General features: G+C 34.8%; 2 protein-coding genes across 18 annotated transcripts in view; both read left to right on the forward strand.

The window, feature by feature from the left end:
• Positions 1–16356, forward strand: part of LOC126699159 (receptor-like protein EIX2) — a 171203-nt gene that overhangs the window by 117718 nt on the left and 37129 nt on the right. Inside the window, exon 3 of the mRNA XM_050396813.1 lies at positions 4394–6085. Within this exon, the coding sequence (XP_050252770.1) occupies positions 4394–6085 (1692 nt within the window). The remainder of the gene's footprint in view (positions 1–4393; positions 6086–16356) is intronic.
• The window catches only part of LOC126699160 (uncharacterized), a 42489-nt gene that overhangs the window by 22699 nt on the left and 3434 nt on the right, over positions 1–16356 (forward strand). For 9 of the 17 annotated variants that reach the window (XM_050396826.1, XM_050396823.1, XM_050396815.1 and 6 more), the window contains 6 exons: positions 7351–7514; positions 8240–8424; positions 8508–11066; positions 12314–12569; positions 13533–13802; positions 14771–14886. The gene's annotated coding sequence lies outside the window, so the exon portion shown is untranslated. Of the gene's footprint in view, positions 1–2979; positions 3077–7350; positions 7515–8239; positions 8425–8507; positions 11067–12313; positions 12570–13532; positions 13803–14770; positions 14887–16356 lie in introns of those variants that run through there. The other 8 variants (XM_050396821.1, XM_050396818.1, XM_050396816.1 and 5 more) reach the window with 8 other exon arrangements.

The following is a 16356-nucleotide window of genomic DNA, read 5'->3' on the forward strand; positions in this document are numbered from 1 at the left end:
CAAGAAAGACACACTCTTTTGTTTTGGGGAGCAAGTCTAAAAATCTAAATTAAAGAGCAACGTACAAGTATTTTTACCTTTTTTTAGTATGAGCTAAAGGTACAAGTTTTGTTTTTAAAGAGAGAAGCTTTTAAATAGGATCTTATATTTTCATGTCTAAATGGGCTCTCCTTTAAATGGCCAAAGTGAGAGTTTTAGTTCAAAATGTGGATTTCCTCCCAAAAAAAAAAAAAAATCCAAAACGTCGGTGGGGTGTATTTTTAATTGTTGTTAATTGACCAATTTGTCCTTGGATCATAGCACAGGTGGTAACTAATGGATAATCAAAATGAGAAAGTATGGATTATTTCCAAAATACTTGAGTATTTATTTATTTAATTAATAAAATGGAAATATATAGATATGGAGCTCTTTTGTAAAAGTTAAAATTCAAATAAACACTTTCATTTTAAAATTCAATTCAAAGCATGAATTTTTATACTCTAGAAATTTCAATATATGGAAATTGTATTAAACTCAGATAAGATTACCATGAGCGTTATTCCTAATTTATACTCTGAACAGGAACTAACAAACTCTACCTGAAATGCCGCCAAGATTTAAGCATAACAAACTCTCTAAACTACGAATAGGCTTAAAGTGGAACTTTAAGACTCAATTTTTATTTTTTATTTCTTGGTTGTGCAAATTTAATGAACCCTTCAATTAAATTTTATGGGTACAAACAAACATCAATTAGAAGATATCTAAGACAGTCCATAAGTAAGATGTTGTTTTTCTTACTTGGAAAACTCATTAATGAGAAGACAAAGGCTAAATAACCGTTTGATAAAAAACTTCTAGTATAAAATAATGAGCTTATAATAATTTTTTGTAATGGAAGGGAAGCTTTGGTTTACTATTTAATGTGTTTTGGTTTAAGGGGAAGAAAAAAGAGAGATTCAAAGTTCAAACTAATGACTTTGGTTTCATGAAGCATTCTCCTCAATCACTTGTGTTACTCAAAAAGAAAACAATTATAATAAGTCTAAAGCCACATAAAAAAGAAAAAATATTGCCACTATTGGGAAATAAATTGTTACTAATAATTTGATAAATGAAAATGTAATATTAATGGTGCATGAGATCAAATAAAAATCAATAAAAAAACTTAGCGATTTAAATATTGTATGTTAGATTGGATAAACTTGTCTTATTCTTGTTGGATATTTAGGTCGCTAGACACTTTTTCATGATTTCATCAGAATGTATACTTTATTTATATTTAGAATACTCCAATTCATTTTAATTAAAATATATTGTCAATCTATTAATTAAAGTCTTTGGCCCTGGCCCTTGAACGAGAAAGTGTTTTTTTCTAGGAAAGACTACAAAGACACCGAAAATTGACCAATGAAAATTGATAATGATAAAGGCCCCCACAGAATGGAGGGAGGATCCTACTTGTAAGACTTCTGCCAATGCTTGAATTGACCAATGAAAATTGATAAAGACAAAGGCCCCACAAAATGGAGGGAGGGTCCTACTTGCAAGACTTGATAATGTGTTTAATGACCAAAACAAAAAATTAGCTTTCGTTGACACGATATTAAAATGTTAGGAATCAAATTGACACAATTGAGATGTTAGAGACTAAATTAAAATATGATGTAAAGGTTAAGGACCAAATATGTAGTTTACCCTTATTATTATTATTATTATTATTATTTTAGAGAGTTTCAATCTATAGCATTCGCTTCCGATAATAGTTTTTTTATTATTAGACCAAGACATCAATTAGTTTTTGATGTAAACAGGGATTGAACTCCAAATTTCTTATTTAACTATTAAAAACCCACTGTTTATTTAATTTTTGAATACAGTGGAAGTATATAAATATGGAGTCCTTTTGTAAAAGTTAAAATAAACACTTTCATTTTAAAATTAAAAGCGTGAATTTTTTATCTTTTCTTCTTAGAATTAATATTGCATGGTCAAGTGCTTCCCCCCCTCCCCCCACCCCCCACCCCAAAAAAAAAAAAAAAAAAAATTCATGGTAAAAAAATATAATCAAAATATGGAAATTTATGTTTTAATAATATCCAAATCAAAATGATTCCATTTTTACAAAGATTGTTTAAAATCATGAAGTGAAGGGCAAATGAGTATTTCACTCTCCTCATAAGTTTCTAATACACAGACGACGTTGTATCTCCCTTTTTATGGCTCTCTCAGTCTCTCTCTTTCATGCTCAATCTCTCTCTCATCGGAATCTGACAAATAGCGCTTCGAACTTCGAAGGAGAATTGAAAAAGCTCAAGCTTGATTTCTCTCATTTTCTATACAATCTTTTGAATTAACAATTAAAATGGGTCTAGTTGAGTAAATCTTTTAAATACATTTGTTCTCTTTTGTGAAATTGCTTTGGGCATATTTGGTTTGTCTTTGAAAATTCCTGGTTATGTATTGTACAGGGTATGCTTTAAACAATATGTCCTTAATACTTGTGTAGTCTTGTTTAATGGTGACGTTATGGGTGCCAATGTTTTCAATTGTAATAGTTTTGTTGATTATTGCCATACAAAATATGGTTCATTATGAAATGCGTACTTCATTTTTAAACTGTTTGAGATCACAATGCTACTGAAGGAAATAGAGTTGGCACTATGACAAGTATTTCTTGCACATTTGTATCATAGCGTATTGTGGTGCGCATGTAACTTGCTAAAACCTCATGTCATGGTGTTTCTATCAGAAAGTCTAAGGCTTTTTTTTTTTTTTTTTTTGGAGGAAAAAAAGAATCTAAGCTTAAATCCACCTTTCACATTGTAACTATTAAAAAAAAATCACTACACCAAAAGAAAAGGGTCCCATGGTCACAGCCCATGGACCTTGAGGCCCTTGACAAAGCAAGCCGAATCCCCAAAGGCCCAAATAATTGACAACGATAAATAAAATCTGGAAGCCCAACTCGTTCAAGGTCTATACCGCTCAGGCGCAGGATGGCTCTCAAAGTCAGTGGCTAGAGAGCTCTGGAGTCACCGCCACTCCCAATCACACCAAAATCCTCATCATCGTCATCATCATCATCATCCAGGTAATCACTTTTCCAATTCCTTCTTCGCACTAAAATCTCTTTCATTTTCCCCCAAACACTTTGCCATGATTTCATCATAATGTATACTTTATTTATATTTAAAATTCCCCAATTCATTTTAATTACAACAATATTGTCAATCTTTTAATTGAAGTCTATGGCCCTGGCCCTTGAATGAGAAAGTGTTTTTTCTAAGAAAGACTACAAAGACACTGGAAATTGACCAATGAAAATTGATATGTGGCAGCCCAACAAAGAAAATAAAAAAAGAAAAAGGAAATGTGGCCGGATCAAGATATAAGCCCCACAAAATGGAGGGAGGGTCCTACTTGCAACTTGCATCAGTCAATGCCTGAAGTGTAAAACAAAACAAAATCAAACGGAGAAGTGCTCCTATAAATTACCATCCAAATTAGTATAGTTTACACAACTCACAATTAACCCTTACTTCTCATTATCTGATAATGGAGGGTTCCTTAGGATTCCTTTTCCTCACTTTTCTAATTATTCCTCTTCCTCATTTCTTCATTTTCTGCACCGGACACACTCACTCCGAAGTTCGTTGCATCGATAGCGAGCGACAAGCCCTTTTCACCTTCAAGCAAGACCTTATTGATCCATCAAACCGGCTCTCCTCTTGGACTGTTGATGGGGATTGCTGTCACTGGGTCGGTGTTGTCTGCCACAACCTCACTGCTCACGTCCACCAACTCCATCTCAGAAGCTTCCCTCCTGAAGGTAATTTACCACCTGAAGAACAATATGATGCCTATGAGCGGTCAATGTTTGGTGGTAGGCTAAATCCTTCTCTGCTTGATTTGAAGCATTTGAATTACTTTGACCTCAGCTTCAATAATTTCTCTGCTTCTCCTATTCCCGAATTTCTTGGTTCAATGAAGAGTTTAACATCTCTTGATCTCTCTGATGCGGGATTTGTGGGAGTAATACCTCATCAACTTGGAAATCTCTCCAATTTGCTCTATCTCAATCTCGAAAGTCCTACTTTTCCTGGTTTATATGTGAATAACCTTGAATGGCTTTCTGGTCTTCCTTTGCTACAACATCTTGATATGAGTTATGTTAATCTTAGTAAAGCCTCTGATTGGTTACAATTCACAAGCACACTCCCTTCCTTGTTTGACTTGCGATTGTCATCTTGCCAACTTCCTTTCATTCCACCGACACCCACTGTTAACTTTTCATCTCTCCTCACCCTCGATCTTTCAGGGAACTATTTTGAAAACACTTTGATCCCATCATGGATCTTTAGTCTTCGTAATCTTGTTTCTCTTTATCTATCTTGGAATAACTTTCAAGGTCCAATCCCTGTTGATCTCCACAACATGACTTCTCTTAGGGACCTTGATCTAGCTGGAAACAATTTTAACTCTTCAATTCCTAATTGGTTGTATAGTTTTAGTCGTCTTGAGTCTCTCAACCTTCGCTTCAATAATTTGCAGGGTACAATCTCTAGTGCCATTGGAAACCTAACATCTGTCATTAAGATTGACTTGTTAGGAAATGAACTTGGAGGAAAGTTGCCAAGATCGTTGGGTGATCTCTGTAACTTACAGTATATTGAATTGTCATCCAACAAATGGAGTCAAGAGATATCTGAAATCTTAGAAAGTTTATCAGGGTGTCTTTCAGATAGACTAGAGTTCTTAAGCTTAGGTGATTCTCAACTTCATGGTCATTTGCCGAATGAACTTGGTCTATTCAAAAATCTAGTCGAACTTTATTTTTCAAATAATTCAATTTCAGGTCCACTTCCGGTTTCTTTTGGACAGCTTTCCAAACTTGAGATTGTATATATTGGTTCTAATATGTTGAAAGGTGTCGTGTCTGAAGTTCATTTTTCCAATTTAACCAGTTTGAGGACACTTTTTGCATCTAGAAACCAACTAACTTTAAAAGCAAGTCAAAATTGGATTCCTCCTTTTCAGCTTGAGTATTTATCCTTGCAATCATGGAATTTAGGGCCAAAATTTCCCCCATGGCTTTGTTTACAAAGGCATCTGCAGGCGTTAGACATTTCTGATACAAGGATTTCAGATGTGGTTCCTCCTTCATTTTGGAACTTGTCTTCTCAGTTCGAAAAATTAAATCTCTCCCACAATCTAATCCATGGAGAAATTCCCGTGATTTTGTCTGCTTCAGTGATTGATTTAAGTTCAAACCATTTCAAAGGTCCGTTACCTTGTATATCCTCTAATGTGTATGGGCTAGATCTTTCTAACAATTCATTCTCTGGATCTATTTCTCACTTTTTTTGTTTCAGAGTGAATGAGCATAAAACCATAGTACATCTCAATCTTGGAAAAAATCTTTTATCAGGAATAATACCTGATTGTTTGATGAATTGGAACGACTTGGTGGTCTTGAATTTGGGGAACAACAGTTTCAGTGGCAGTATTCCAGCATCAATGGGATCTTTGACTCATCTTAAATCTTTGCACCTAAACAAAAACAAATTTTCTGGAAAGTTACCATCATCTTTGAAAAATTGTGAAAATTTGGTAACTATTGATGTTGTTGAAAATAGGCTTGTTGGAAACATACCTTCTTGGATTGGGCATGGATGTTCAAGCTTGATGATTCTTAACCTTCGCTCAAACTATTTCCATGGTCACATACCAAAAGAACTCTGTGCTCTAGCTTCACTCCAAATATTGGACCTTTCACATAATAAGCTATCTGGAAGCATACCTAGATGTGTTAAAAATTTTAGTGCCATGGCCACAAATAATATTTCAAATGACCACTTGAATTCTAATCGTTCTTTTACTCATTATTTGTATCTTGAAACTCTCCCACTTGAAAGTGCATTGCTTGTGATAAAGGGAAACATTTTTGAGTATGGAACCATTCTCCCATTGGTAAAAAGTATAGACTTTTCCAAGAATGGTTTATCAGGAAAGATCCCCATTGAAGTTACTAGTCTCCAAGGATTACACTTTTTGAATTTGTCATATAATCTCTTGATCGGAAGTATTCCTGAGAATATAGGTGCTATGGGATCACTGGAATCTATTGACTTCTCTTTGAACCAACTTTCGGGTCAAGTTCCCTCAAGCATGTCAAGTTTGACATTTTTAAATCATTTGAACTTGTCAAACAACAATTTGACTGGGAAAATTCCTTTAAGCACTCAACTACAAAGCCTTGATCCATCCGGTTTTATTGGAAACAAACTGTGTGGACCACCACTTACTAATAGTTGTACTACAAATGGTGTAAAACCCAACATAAGAAGTAAAGATACTAGTGGACTTGAAGTGGATTGGTTCTATGTGAGCATGTCACTCGGCTTGGTGGTTGGGTTTTGTGGTGTATGTGGTCCTTTACTATTCAATAAGCAATGGAGAATGATGTACTTTTAATTCCTAGATCATATAGGGTACAAGCTTAAGAGTTTTGTCTTGTAAGATTCTTAATAATTTGGGTGTATGTGGTCCTTTACTATTCAATAAGCAATGGAGAATGTTGTACTTTCAATTCCTAGATCATATAGGGTACAAGCTTAAGAGTGTTGTCTTGTAAGATTCTTAATAATTTGTGCAAATGTTAAATATTTTGATCAAGTTAAATATTGTAAGTAAATGCTATCTTGATCATGTTAATATTTTGATGATTTCCCAATAATCTTTTTGCTGGTTAATACTTATATTATTAGTTAATTCACTCCATTACCATATCTGAATATGGTGTTTCTTCCTATGAACATCAATGGCAATCCAAATTGTAGTGTCATGTAATCCTTGAAGATTAATATTGTAAAATCAAATTTTAGTTCATAAAAGTAACTGATTTGTTAAAAGTAGTAATGTAGTATACTATACCTTGTAATGATGCCCTATTACTGTTTCTGTTACTCTAAAGAGAAAAGTTGATAAATTCATTTGGCTCTCCTAGCAGATCTCTTTAGAATCTCCAGTGATCTCTTTCTAATGTCTAAAGTCTCAACATGATTGTGTATAACTGGGCAAACTAAACATTTAGTTTATAACAAATTCCAAGGCTATCATTTGGATACGTCCCAACGAGTTTCTAAGAAGGAAGCCCAGTTTACAAAATTGTGGCTCTCAAAAGTCTACTTCTCCTCCCCTGCCAAATAGGAGAAAATTTTCCTACAATTTTAAAGAAATAAATAAAAACTACCTTGGATCTTGATTTTAGGGTTTTTCTGATTTTTATTTTTTCTATAAATTTTTATTAAATGTACACAATATTGTGATACAGTGGTAAGTCTAGTACTATGCTTCTTTTACTAGTGAACGCATTGACACTACTTGGGTGGTGTGAGGCATGGGATCAGTACACTCGAACTTTGAAAATCTAGGAAGGAACCGTAACTATACCATCTTATCCAATGTTTTTTTGTGTACCGATGCCTTCAGCGATGCTATTTTTTACTGATACATTTCCGATTGATGAGGTACTCTTATCACATAATAAATATTTTTCACGTAGAATCTTTTCCCTTGTTTGCAAGATGTCTTACTTTGTTTGTTGAAATGTATTCTATTCTTTTATATTCGTAGCTTCAAATTTGATGAGAAGAGATCACCGATTTATCACATTGTTGAGGAGACATTCCCTCATCTGTTCATAACAGGCTTGTCCAGATTGTCAACCCGCCATTGGATGTTGCAGATTTGATCCAGCTTATTTGTAAAATATTTGGTCATCCATATATGTTCATTCTTAGATGGAGAGATTTGCAGTCTAAGTTTATACATGGGTTTTCATTCTAGGTGGTGTTTTAATAGGTTATCATTGTTCTCATTTCATGTTATGCTTAAATTCATTTTGGATAAGTTGCAAATATCTATCCTGAACTATTGTCCAAGTAACTATATCTTGGAAAGTTTAAAATTGAGCAATCAACACCTTAACATCACTTAAAATTGCAAATAATCCTCTGTTGCTCAAATTATTGTCAAAGTAAGAGCAAATTAACAGAAAAGAGAAATAGAAAAAGCTGAAGAGAGCTTTGGTTCACCTTTTTGTTTGTTTGTTTTTGTTTTGGAAAAGTCTTGAAGAAGAGGAAGTTTTTACCTTATTTTCATCCTTTTTCATGTCCAAATTGAGAATGGCTGATTTCTTTATTCAGAAGATGACTTTTATATATCATTTGGGTTTGTTGTTTGTTCTTTTCAGTTGGAGATTCCAAAGCAGCTATTTGATCCAAACGTGTTCAATGCATGGATGATTCTTTTCTTAAATATATTGGGGAGTTCCATTCCCTTGGAAGGGCAGCCTGCTGATCCCAAGCTTAGGAAATCATGGGGATGGTTTAAGGTCAAGAAATGGACGATTCACATTTTCAATAGGCTATACACTTGGTAACTTCCTATATTTGAAACATATTAAAATAAGTATGAGGCTTGCAGCAGGAGGCATTTTGACTTTTCATTGCCATTTGAAGTCTTATTTTACTCAGGTTTGTAGATTTGAACATTCAAAACCCGGAAAACAAAGCTTTTGCTCAAATGTTTCATTAGAAATATGCTAGAAAGATCTTGGAGTGTCACATAAATTTGCTTACTGCGATTTGTGTTGGTGGCTATTTACTCGATAGAGTTATCAACCTTATTCTTCAATACCCAAGCAACAGGTGATTTTACTTTTTTCTTTTTCTTTTTTCAAGATAAAATTGTCATAGCTCGTCAGGGGATACCTGGCAGCTGGAGTTAGTTGCCCATAGGTTTTACTAACTAAAGGCAAGTTGAAAGGGCTCTTCTTTAGAAAGGGTTCCTTGCATTATTCAAAAAAATAAGATAAAATTGTCATAGATCTAACTCCTCCCCCCAGCGCCCTCTACTTATCTATCAAAAAAAAGGGTCAAACTCCTTTTTATCCTTTTATTTTATGTGTTTTGTGGTTTAATCAATCTACTCATTAGTAGCATCAGCTGTTTAGTTGTGCTTATTAGAACTTGTGAATATCAATTAGTGTTTTCTGATTTATTTTTTTAAGAATGATATGATCATAGCTTTGTAAGGCTCATAGAGGACCAGTTCATCTTACACTGCGCTTCCAAGCTAAGAGCATTGTTACACCTAAACTTAAATAATTCTTTATGCCAACTACAAAGGGTTTGCTATATTGAGATGGATAGAATAAAGAATTGGATGTATCATTTGGAATTTAAATTCAATGAGGTTTAGATCATTTTACTCTTTGGTAATGTTTATTTTTCTGCAACATAGTGGCTAAAGTACTTAGCAGAATGTTAACATAGTTCTGGCAATGAAAGTCCTTGAAGATTCAAGGTATACTTTTTGGAGGTCTCCTTCCTCTTTGAGTTGTTATGTTTGGTTTCCAGCCAAGTCACCGGTAGTTCTTCCTCAGTTTGAGTCTACATAATTTGGTATGCCTGCCCTTTTGGTTTATCTGCTAGATTTTAAATAATCAGGGTCCCACACGATATGAACCTTAAACAGCAGCTAAATCTCTTGTTTTATGGCGCATTAGCCATTACTGAAGCATATATAATAATAATCATTCATAATAATAATATTATTGTTATAAAGCATTTACAATGTAGTGCACTATGTTCTGCCATTTTTGTCACTTCAAGTGGCCTATTGTGGAGTCACATGAGCAGAACATATATGGTTCTTCTGAGGCTCTTAGCAGCATATGCAGTTCTCCTATTTTGAGGCTTTTGTGCTCATTGAAACTCAAAAGAGGATGCAAAATTTACTTGTTTAATGCTTTTATTGTTTTAATTAGCTACTGGTATCATAGACTTTTAGAGTGAAATCTTTGATCTATCTGTGAGTCACAAGATAATTGCCTTCTTAAAAAAAAATAAAAAATAAATTTTAATTTTAAAGTTCATTGTTGAATTTAACACTCAAGTACGCTTTCATGATATATCTATGCAGAAGTTTTTGTAGAAGTTTTGGAAATTGTGTCATAAATGACTTTCTTTTCTCCGGCAATATCTATGGACATGTGTAGTCTGTGGCCATTGATGATAGAAGTATTGGCAGACTTTGCTATCGACTACTTTCCAAGTATGATATTCTCCACTGCATGACATAAGACTGTGATGAAACCTGTTAATAAAAATTCATGATATAATGTCTATCAATTACTCTCTCTGTTCAACAATCCACATTGTTAATCACTTTTGGGGAATATAACTTTTTAGTTTTTAAAGGCCTTGAATCAAAACAACCTAACCACCCCTTGAAAATTTATGGACTTATTTTTTTTGAGCATTTCTAAATTTACCCTCGGTTCACTTTTTAAATGGGGCATCCATTTTGTGACATCTGAAAATGGGGGGGCCAATAATCTAGGACAGAGGAAGTATTAAGTTGAACTGTATTGTTTAAACTTGGGCATGCAAGTCGGTTTTGAACACAGTAATCATTTAAGGTGCAAGATATCCTCCAATAATTAATATCCAGTATATTTTGTTAACAAGCTTCACGTGAAGAACCTGTTTTGTAGTGCTTTTCATGTACTTTCCCCATATTTCGATTCTCTTTAGATCTATTTTCATTTCGATATTCTGGTTCCTTTGGATAATTATGTATCCAGGAGAACTGCACATTTCCTCACTTGTAAAGAGCTAGACTACCAGCAAAGCCTTTGGAGTATGATTTCACCTGTGAGTTTCTTTTTAATTAATAAATTTTGTTTTGACTACTAGCTACTCTGTTAAAGCATTTGAAAGTAAATGAAGAAGGCTAAATGATTTTTTGTGGAACTAATTCTTTTAAATTACCTTTTTACTCCTTTCCTCCTCACTTGGTAGATAAGGTTTGTGTGTTGTTTCGTTTATGCTAATCATGGCAGATAAAAATATGGAGGACAGTGATATTGAGCCAGCTCCAAAGCTCATTCAAGTACTCTTCCAGAACTGCAAAGGGAAAGTGGATCAATGGGTTGAGCCCCATATCTCAGAGTCACTGTTGAGCAGTTGCGTTGGGCTAAGAAGTCATACTTGAAATGTCTTCTTTTTAAAGTGGTAGGGAGAAAACATAAACTTCTCTTCATAAGTATTCATATTGTCCTCTAAGTGCCTTATTCTCATAAGCTTTTTGGTTTTGGGTTGCAATTTTAAACAACTCCCCCCACCCACCCACTGACCAAAAAAAATGGGAAAAAAAAAATCCACCTTGCTGCTTTTCCCCCTTTACATAACATTCCTAGCTAGAATGTCATTGACAAGCATGCTTTCATTGTTTTCTATGACATTTGGCATTAAGACTCTTTGATACTGATTTTTTTTTTGGGGGGGGGGGGGGGGGTGTGTGGGGGGCTTCTTAAACTCCCTTTTTATTTTTTTGGGGCCTTACGAATTGACCATTAGGTGTGTGGGCCCCTCACTATATAATAAATAAGGAGGAGCATAATTTTTACCATTGAGTTTTGCTTTTAAGGCAATTGCAATATTTAATTATCATGTAGAAAGAATGGAGAGACAGTTTGCAGGTTGGAAGATTTTTTTTTTTTTTTGGGGGAGGGGGGGGGGGGTGTTACTTTTATTTTGAGTACACTTTTTTGTTTACCAACTTATTTCCTCTCATTTTTCACTAACCCAACTGTGGCAAATAGATTGGAAAAGTAGTGGGATTTCTTAAAGATTTGGCTAGATGATGAATTTAAATTTGATTTGTTTCCATTATGTCATGGGTTTCAACCAGCTAAGTCAATGGTTGTGGAGATCTGGTGAAGAAGGAAATCACTATTGGACACGTGTCATTGGGTTAAAATATGGAGAATAAGTGTGGATGGATCTTAAATGTTATGAAAGGCTTCATGGGTGTAGCCTTTGGCGAAGTATCAAATGGTGGGTTGGGGGAGGTTTTTGTGCTATTTTAGGTTTGCACTAGGTGATGATAGAAGGGTGTATTTTGGCATGATAAATGGTGTAGGGACATTGGTCATAAAGGATCATTCTTTTTATTTTCATAAGTAATGGAGTTTTATTAATGACATGAAGCGATGTTCTTGCCTTCTTCTTACCAGTTCCTCAAAAAGAAAAAGAAAAAAAGAAGTGTTGTTCACAAAGAAGTATTATGTAATTAATTTGAGAGCACTGCTGACTAAAATGCTCAAGTACATCTTGTGTACAAAGATGCTGTGAGGGTCAATTTTTGAATCTTATAGCTAGTCATGCCTTTTATGATTGGAACTTGAGTCAGTTGATTCTTTGTTATTTTTTAAAAAGGTACAATGACAGTTTTGTTTTTCAAAATTACTGTGCCACAGGTTCCCTCCTGGGGGGAAAGAAGAAACCCTTTCATTCCACAACAGCCTGCAAGTCTGTTTAAACTTGTTACCAGCTCATTTACCCTTTGGGAAGATTTGGCTATTTCATGTGAATGATTTTTATGTTATGGGGAACATGATAAGAAGGTTTGCTACTTGGGATTGACATCACTTCTGTTGCTTCTAGCTGAGGCTTTGGGCTGTGTTTTCAGGGCAGCGCTTGATCTCTTAGTTGCTTTCAAAGATCAAGTTGCAGGTCTCTCTCTCTCTCTCTCTATATATATATATATTGTTGGTGGTTACACAAGGGAGGGCATGCATGACATTCAGTGGACAAGCATAGAGCTTGCCTAGCCAGACAATCCTACTGCCACTCACAGACATTCACTTACACTAGACCACAACATGACATGCCACAAGGCGTGCCAAACAATCATAACTTATGTGTTCTCCTGTTACACCTAATTTGGCCTAGTATGCCTTTTAAGGTGAAGTATGGTTTTCAGCTCTTGAACACCCACCATGCCAACCATATTGTGGGATATTGGTCATTATAGTGGCTTGGGTTTGGCCATACTTGAGGGACTTGAGATGCCATGAGATGCTATTGTACCACTATGCCTTGTTGTTTAAGGCTGGCCTTGGCTTGATAAGATCAAGGCACCACATATCCAAATAATGGACTCAAGCAGTTTCTCCATTATGCGCTATTTGCTTTAGTTTCATATAAAACATCCAAAAATGAAACCAAAGGCTCCAATTCTCAGTTTTTCTGAATTGGTCCAATGAATAATGTACACAGTTGAAAAATCCAAATAATTTGCTACTGTTGCATTGCATTCCTGTCCACTACAATGTGAGACAATTCTAAGAGCAACTTTGAACGACATATCTCCACACCAAGGGTCATGCCAAATCACATCAAATTTGAGATTCATCTCCTACCTCATATCAAACAAATTTAGAGAACAAATATTATCCACCCCCTACATATGTCCATACTCCAACACTATAAGAACCCACTACTAACTCTGAACACCATTGCCCCATTCAACACCATATCTTCCTACTTTCTCTACAATTGATCTCTCTGTCACATTTTGTATTCTTTTGTGTGGTACAGTAGTATAGGGTTTTGCCATGAATATAAGCACTTAGTATAGTATTTTGGATGTTACATATATATACTTTTATGGACTTCTAATATGATTATTTTCAGGGTCCTTTCCGATTAGTTGTTGAGGAGGGAAAATCCAAATGTTCTTGGGTGAGTGTTGATGACATCTCAAATAGCATTGGTAAAAAGCGAGGGGGGCACTTAAGCGCAGAGGCTTCATGGAGCCTAGGCGCAAAGCTCAAAGCGTGCTTCTTTGAATGAACCTAGCTTTTGAGGCAAGAAGCGCTGGAGCCTTGGGGCTTTGCACTTTGAGCTTAAGCACGCTTAAAGCATGCTTTTACCAACACTGAATCTCAAATATCTTTATACGAGGTATCCTTTCCTGTTGCTTCTATAGCCTATTTTTTGACTTTTCCCTATGTGCATGCTTTACTTTCGATTTCAATATATCTAGATTTTTTTTTGCATTTTCAGTTATCTTTGTACATCATCTTTATTGGATGGTGATTTGGGCATGCATATGTGAGTGTGTACAGATTTTTTTTTTTTTTTTGTGGAGAATGTAGTGTGTATACAGAATTTGTTTTGCTTTATTGAGATTTTAATCTGTTAAGTATTTTTCCTATTTTCTTGCAAAGATGAAATTTCAAAAATTGAAAAAAAGAAAAAGAAAAAAAATGACTGATAATTAATATATGTATATTATTGTTCAGTAATATCTCATATAAAGATATGTAGTATTGGAAGATATACTATATATGGTACATATATTAATTATCAGTCATCATAGGGTTGTGGTGTTGAAGTTAAATATAGTGATTTACTTACAACCATCGCCAGAAACATCAATTGAAAGAAAGAAAAAACCTATAAAAACACCCCTAGTGTTGGTTGGAGTTAATATCAAGCCATTGTAAAAATTCAACCAATAATAAAAATACAATTGTGTAATGGCCCGATGAAAGCGCTAGCCACATCTATACTTACACCCCAAAATGCCTAGGTGCTAACTCATGAAGGGGATTTCTTTTTTTTTTTTTCTCTTCCTGACTTCCTGATTGGTGCTGAGGGCTGACTAGAAGCAACCCTAGGTGCTAACTCATGAAGGGGATTTCTTTTTTTTTTTTCTCTTCCTGACTTCCTGATTGGTGCTGAGGGCTGACTCCTAAGTGATTTTCTTGTTTTTAGTTCTTTTCATGTTGCATGAAGTTTTGGTTCCTTGTTATTTGACTCTAAATAGCTACAATGTTTCTGAATTGTGAGGCTTAAGTTTTCCACCTTCTGGTTTCCTAATCTTTTTTCTTATTCTTCTTCTTATTCTTCCCTCATCTTAATGTCAGAAAGTTTACTGGCTGTTCAATGTTGTGAGAGATTTGGAACAAGTGAAAGACAATGGGTACAGGCCTAAGTTGAGAATGCTAAGCGGCAAGCTATTCTAATGGCACCTAAATCACAAGTATGTTTAGATGAAGCTCACATTCATATTGATTTTCATTCTTAGGTATAAGTTTCATATTTGACTTGTCAATTCATCATGCTATTTTAGATGTTTGGCTTTTTAAATTTAGGTTCTGTATCACCTTTGCTAGATCCGTGTCTAGAGCATATGTGTACTTTTAAATCACAAAGCATTGTTTTAAACCGTTTAATAAAATGATATGCTGGGCAACTTCTAAAGAGAGCTTCAACACACGTATTCAAGATAGAATCAAGCAAGGTTTGCACTTTGCAAAATATTGCTCAAAGGTAACTGGCATTGTTGCCAATGCCTGTAGAAAGAAAACCGTGCTGAAATATGATTCAAATTCCTATTTTCCAATGACTGATGATGGCTGTCCAATGGTGGTTGTTGGAGGATATGTAGGAGTTTTAAACAGAACACATACTCTAGGTGTTTCTTTCTTATAAAATTAAATGCCTGGTTTTTGTGAGGCAACTTGTAATTTTTATTTTGATCAAGTTTTAGCATTTACTTTCATTGGTGTTATGCCAGACATTTCTTTTATAGCTTTAGGACTTTTTAAATAGGTTTGCTTTGCCTTTGGTTGCCAGGAAGTCTTTAATTTTGTAGCTTGTTACAGAAAATTATGCATTAAATGATGCTTAGAAATGTTTGTCACTTATCAAAGGTTGAAAATTGTATCTTTTTTGCCTGTTCTAATGTGTGTTGGTTGGGTGGGGTTGAGGTGGGTGGATGTTGATGGTCAAAATAATCTATAAATGAGGCATTGTCCTCCCCAATTAATGCCCCAACCATTTCATAAGGATTTGATTCCTTGACCTCCTATAACTGTGTTGCTACTCAGCCACTGAAACCATTGGCCTTTAGTAGATTTGAAAATTTTACTAAAGAATCTGAGATCTTATTATGTGCTCAAGAAGTTTTCTACTTTAATTAAAAGGGAACCCAAAGAATTTCCCCACTTACATTTTGTGAATGTTTCTATCAGTAAGATTTTTTGATATTACATGTGGGCTTAGGCAGGGTTATGTGCTTCCTTCTTTGCTATTTAATGTGGTGATGAAGGAATTAAGTAGATGGATTCTAGAGTGGTTGAGGTATTGAAGCAGTTAAGGTTCCTTCAATGCATTTCAATGCGTCTCATTGTGGTGTTAGATTTGAAAATAACTTTTGTACAAAGGTTGGCTAATTCTAGTCAAGGAGTTTGCTAGTGAAGAAATTTTGTCTATTGAGTTGGATTGCAATGTAGGCTCTTGCCTGATGATTTACCTTGGCTTAACTTTGGGTTCATTTTCACCATAATTAGTAGTGTCAAGTGTGCCTGCTAGGTTTGCCTGACATACTTCATGTCTTGGATACATTATGTGGAATATGTGGTGGAATGGGATAAGTTTTGAAGGCATGTGGTATGAGAGAAAGACGGGAAGCATGATGGGGTTGGTGTATTAGTCCTAATAGGATGTC

Source organism: Quercus robur, chromosome 9 (genome assembly GCF_932294415.1).
Source record: "Quercus robur chromosome 9, dhQueRobu3.1, whole genome shotgun sequence".
Classification (NCBI taxonomy): Eukaryota; Viridiplantae; Streptophyta; class Magnoliopsida; order Fagales; family Fagaceae; genus Quercus; species Quercus robur.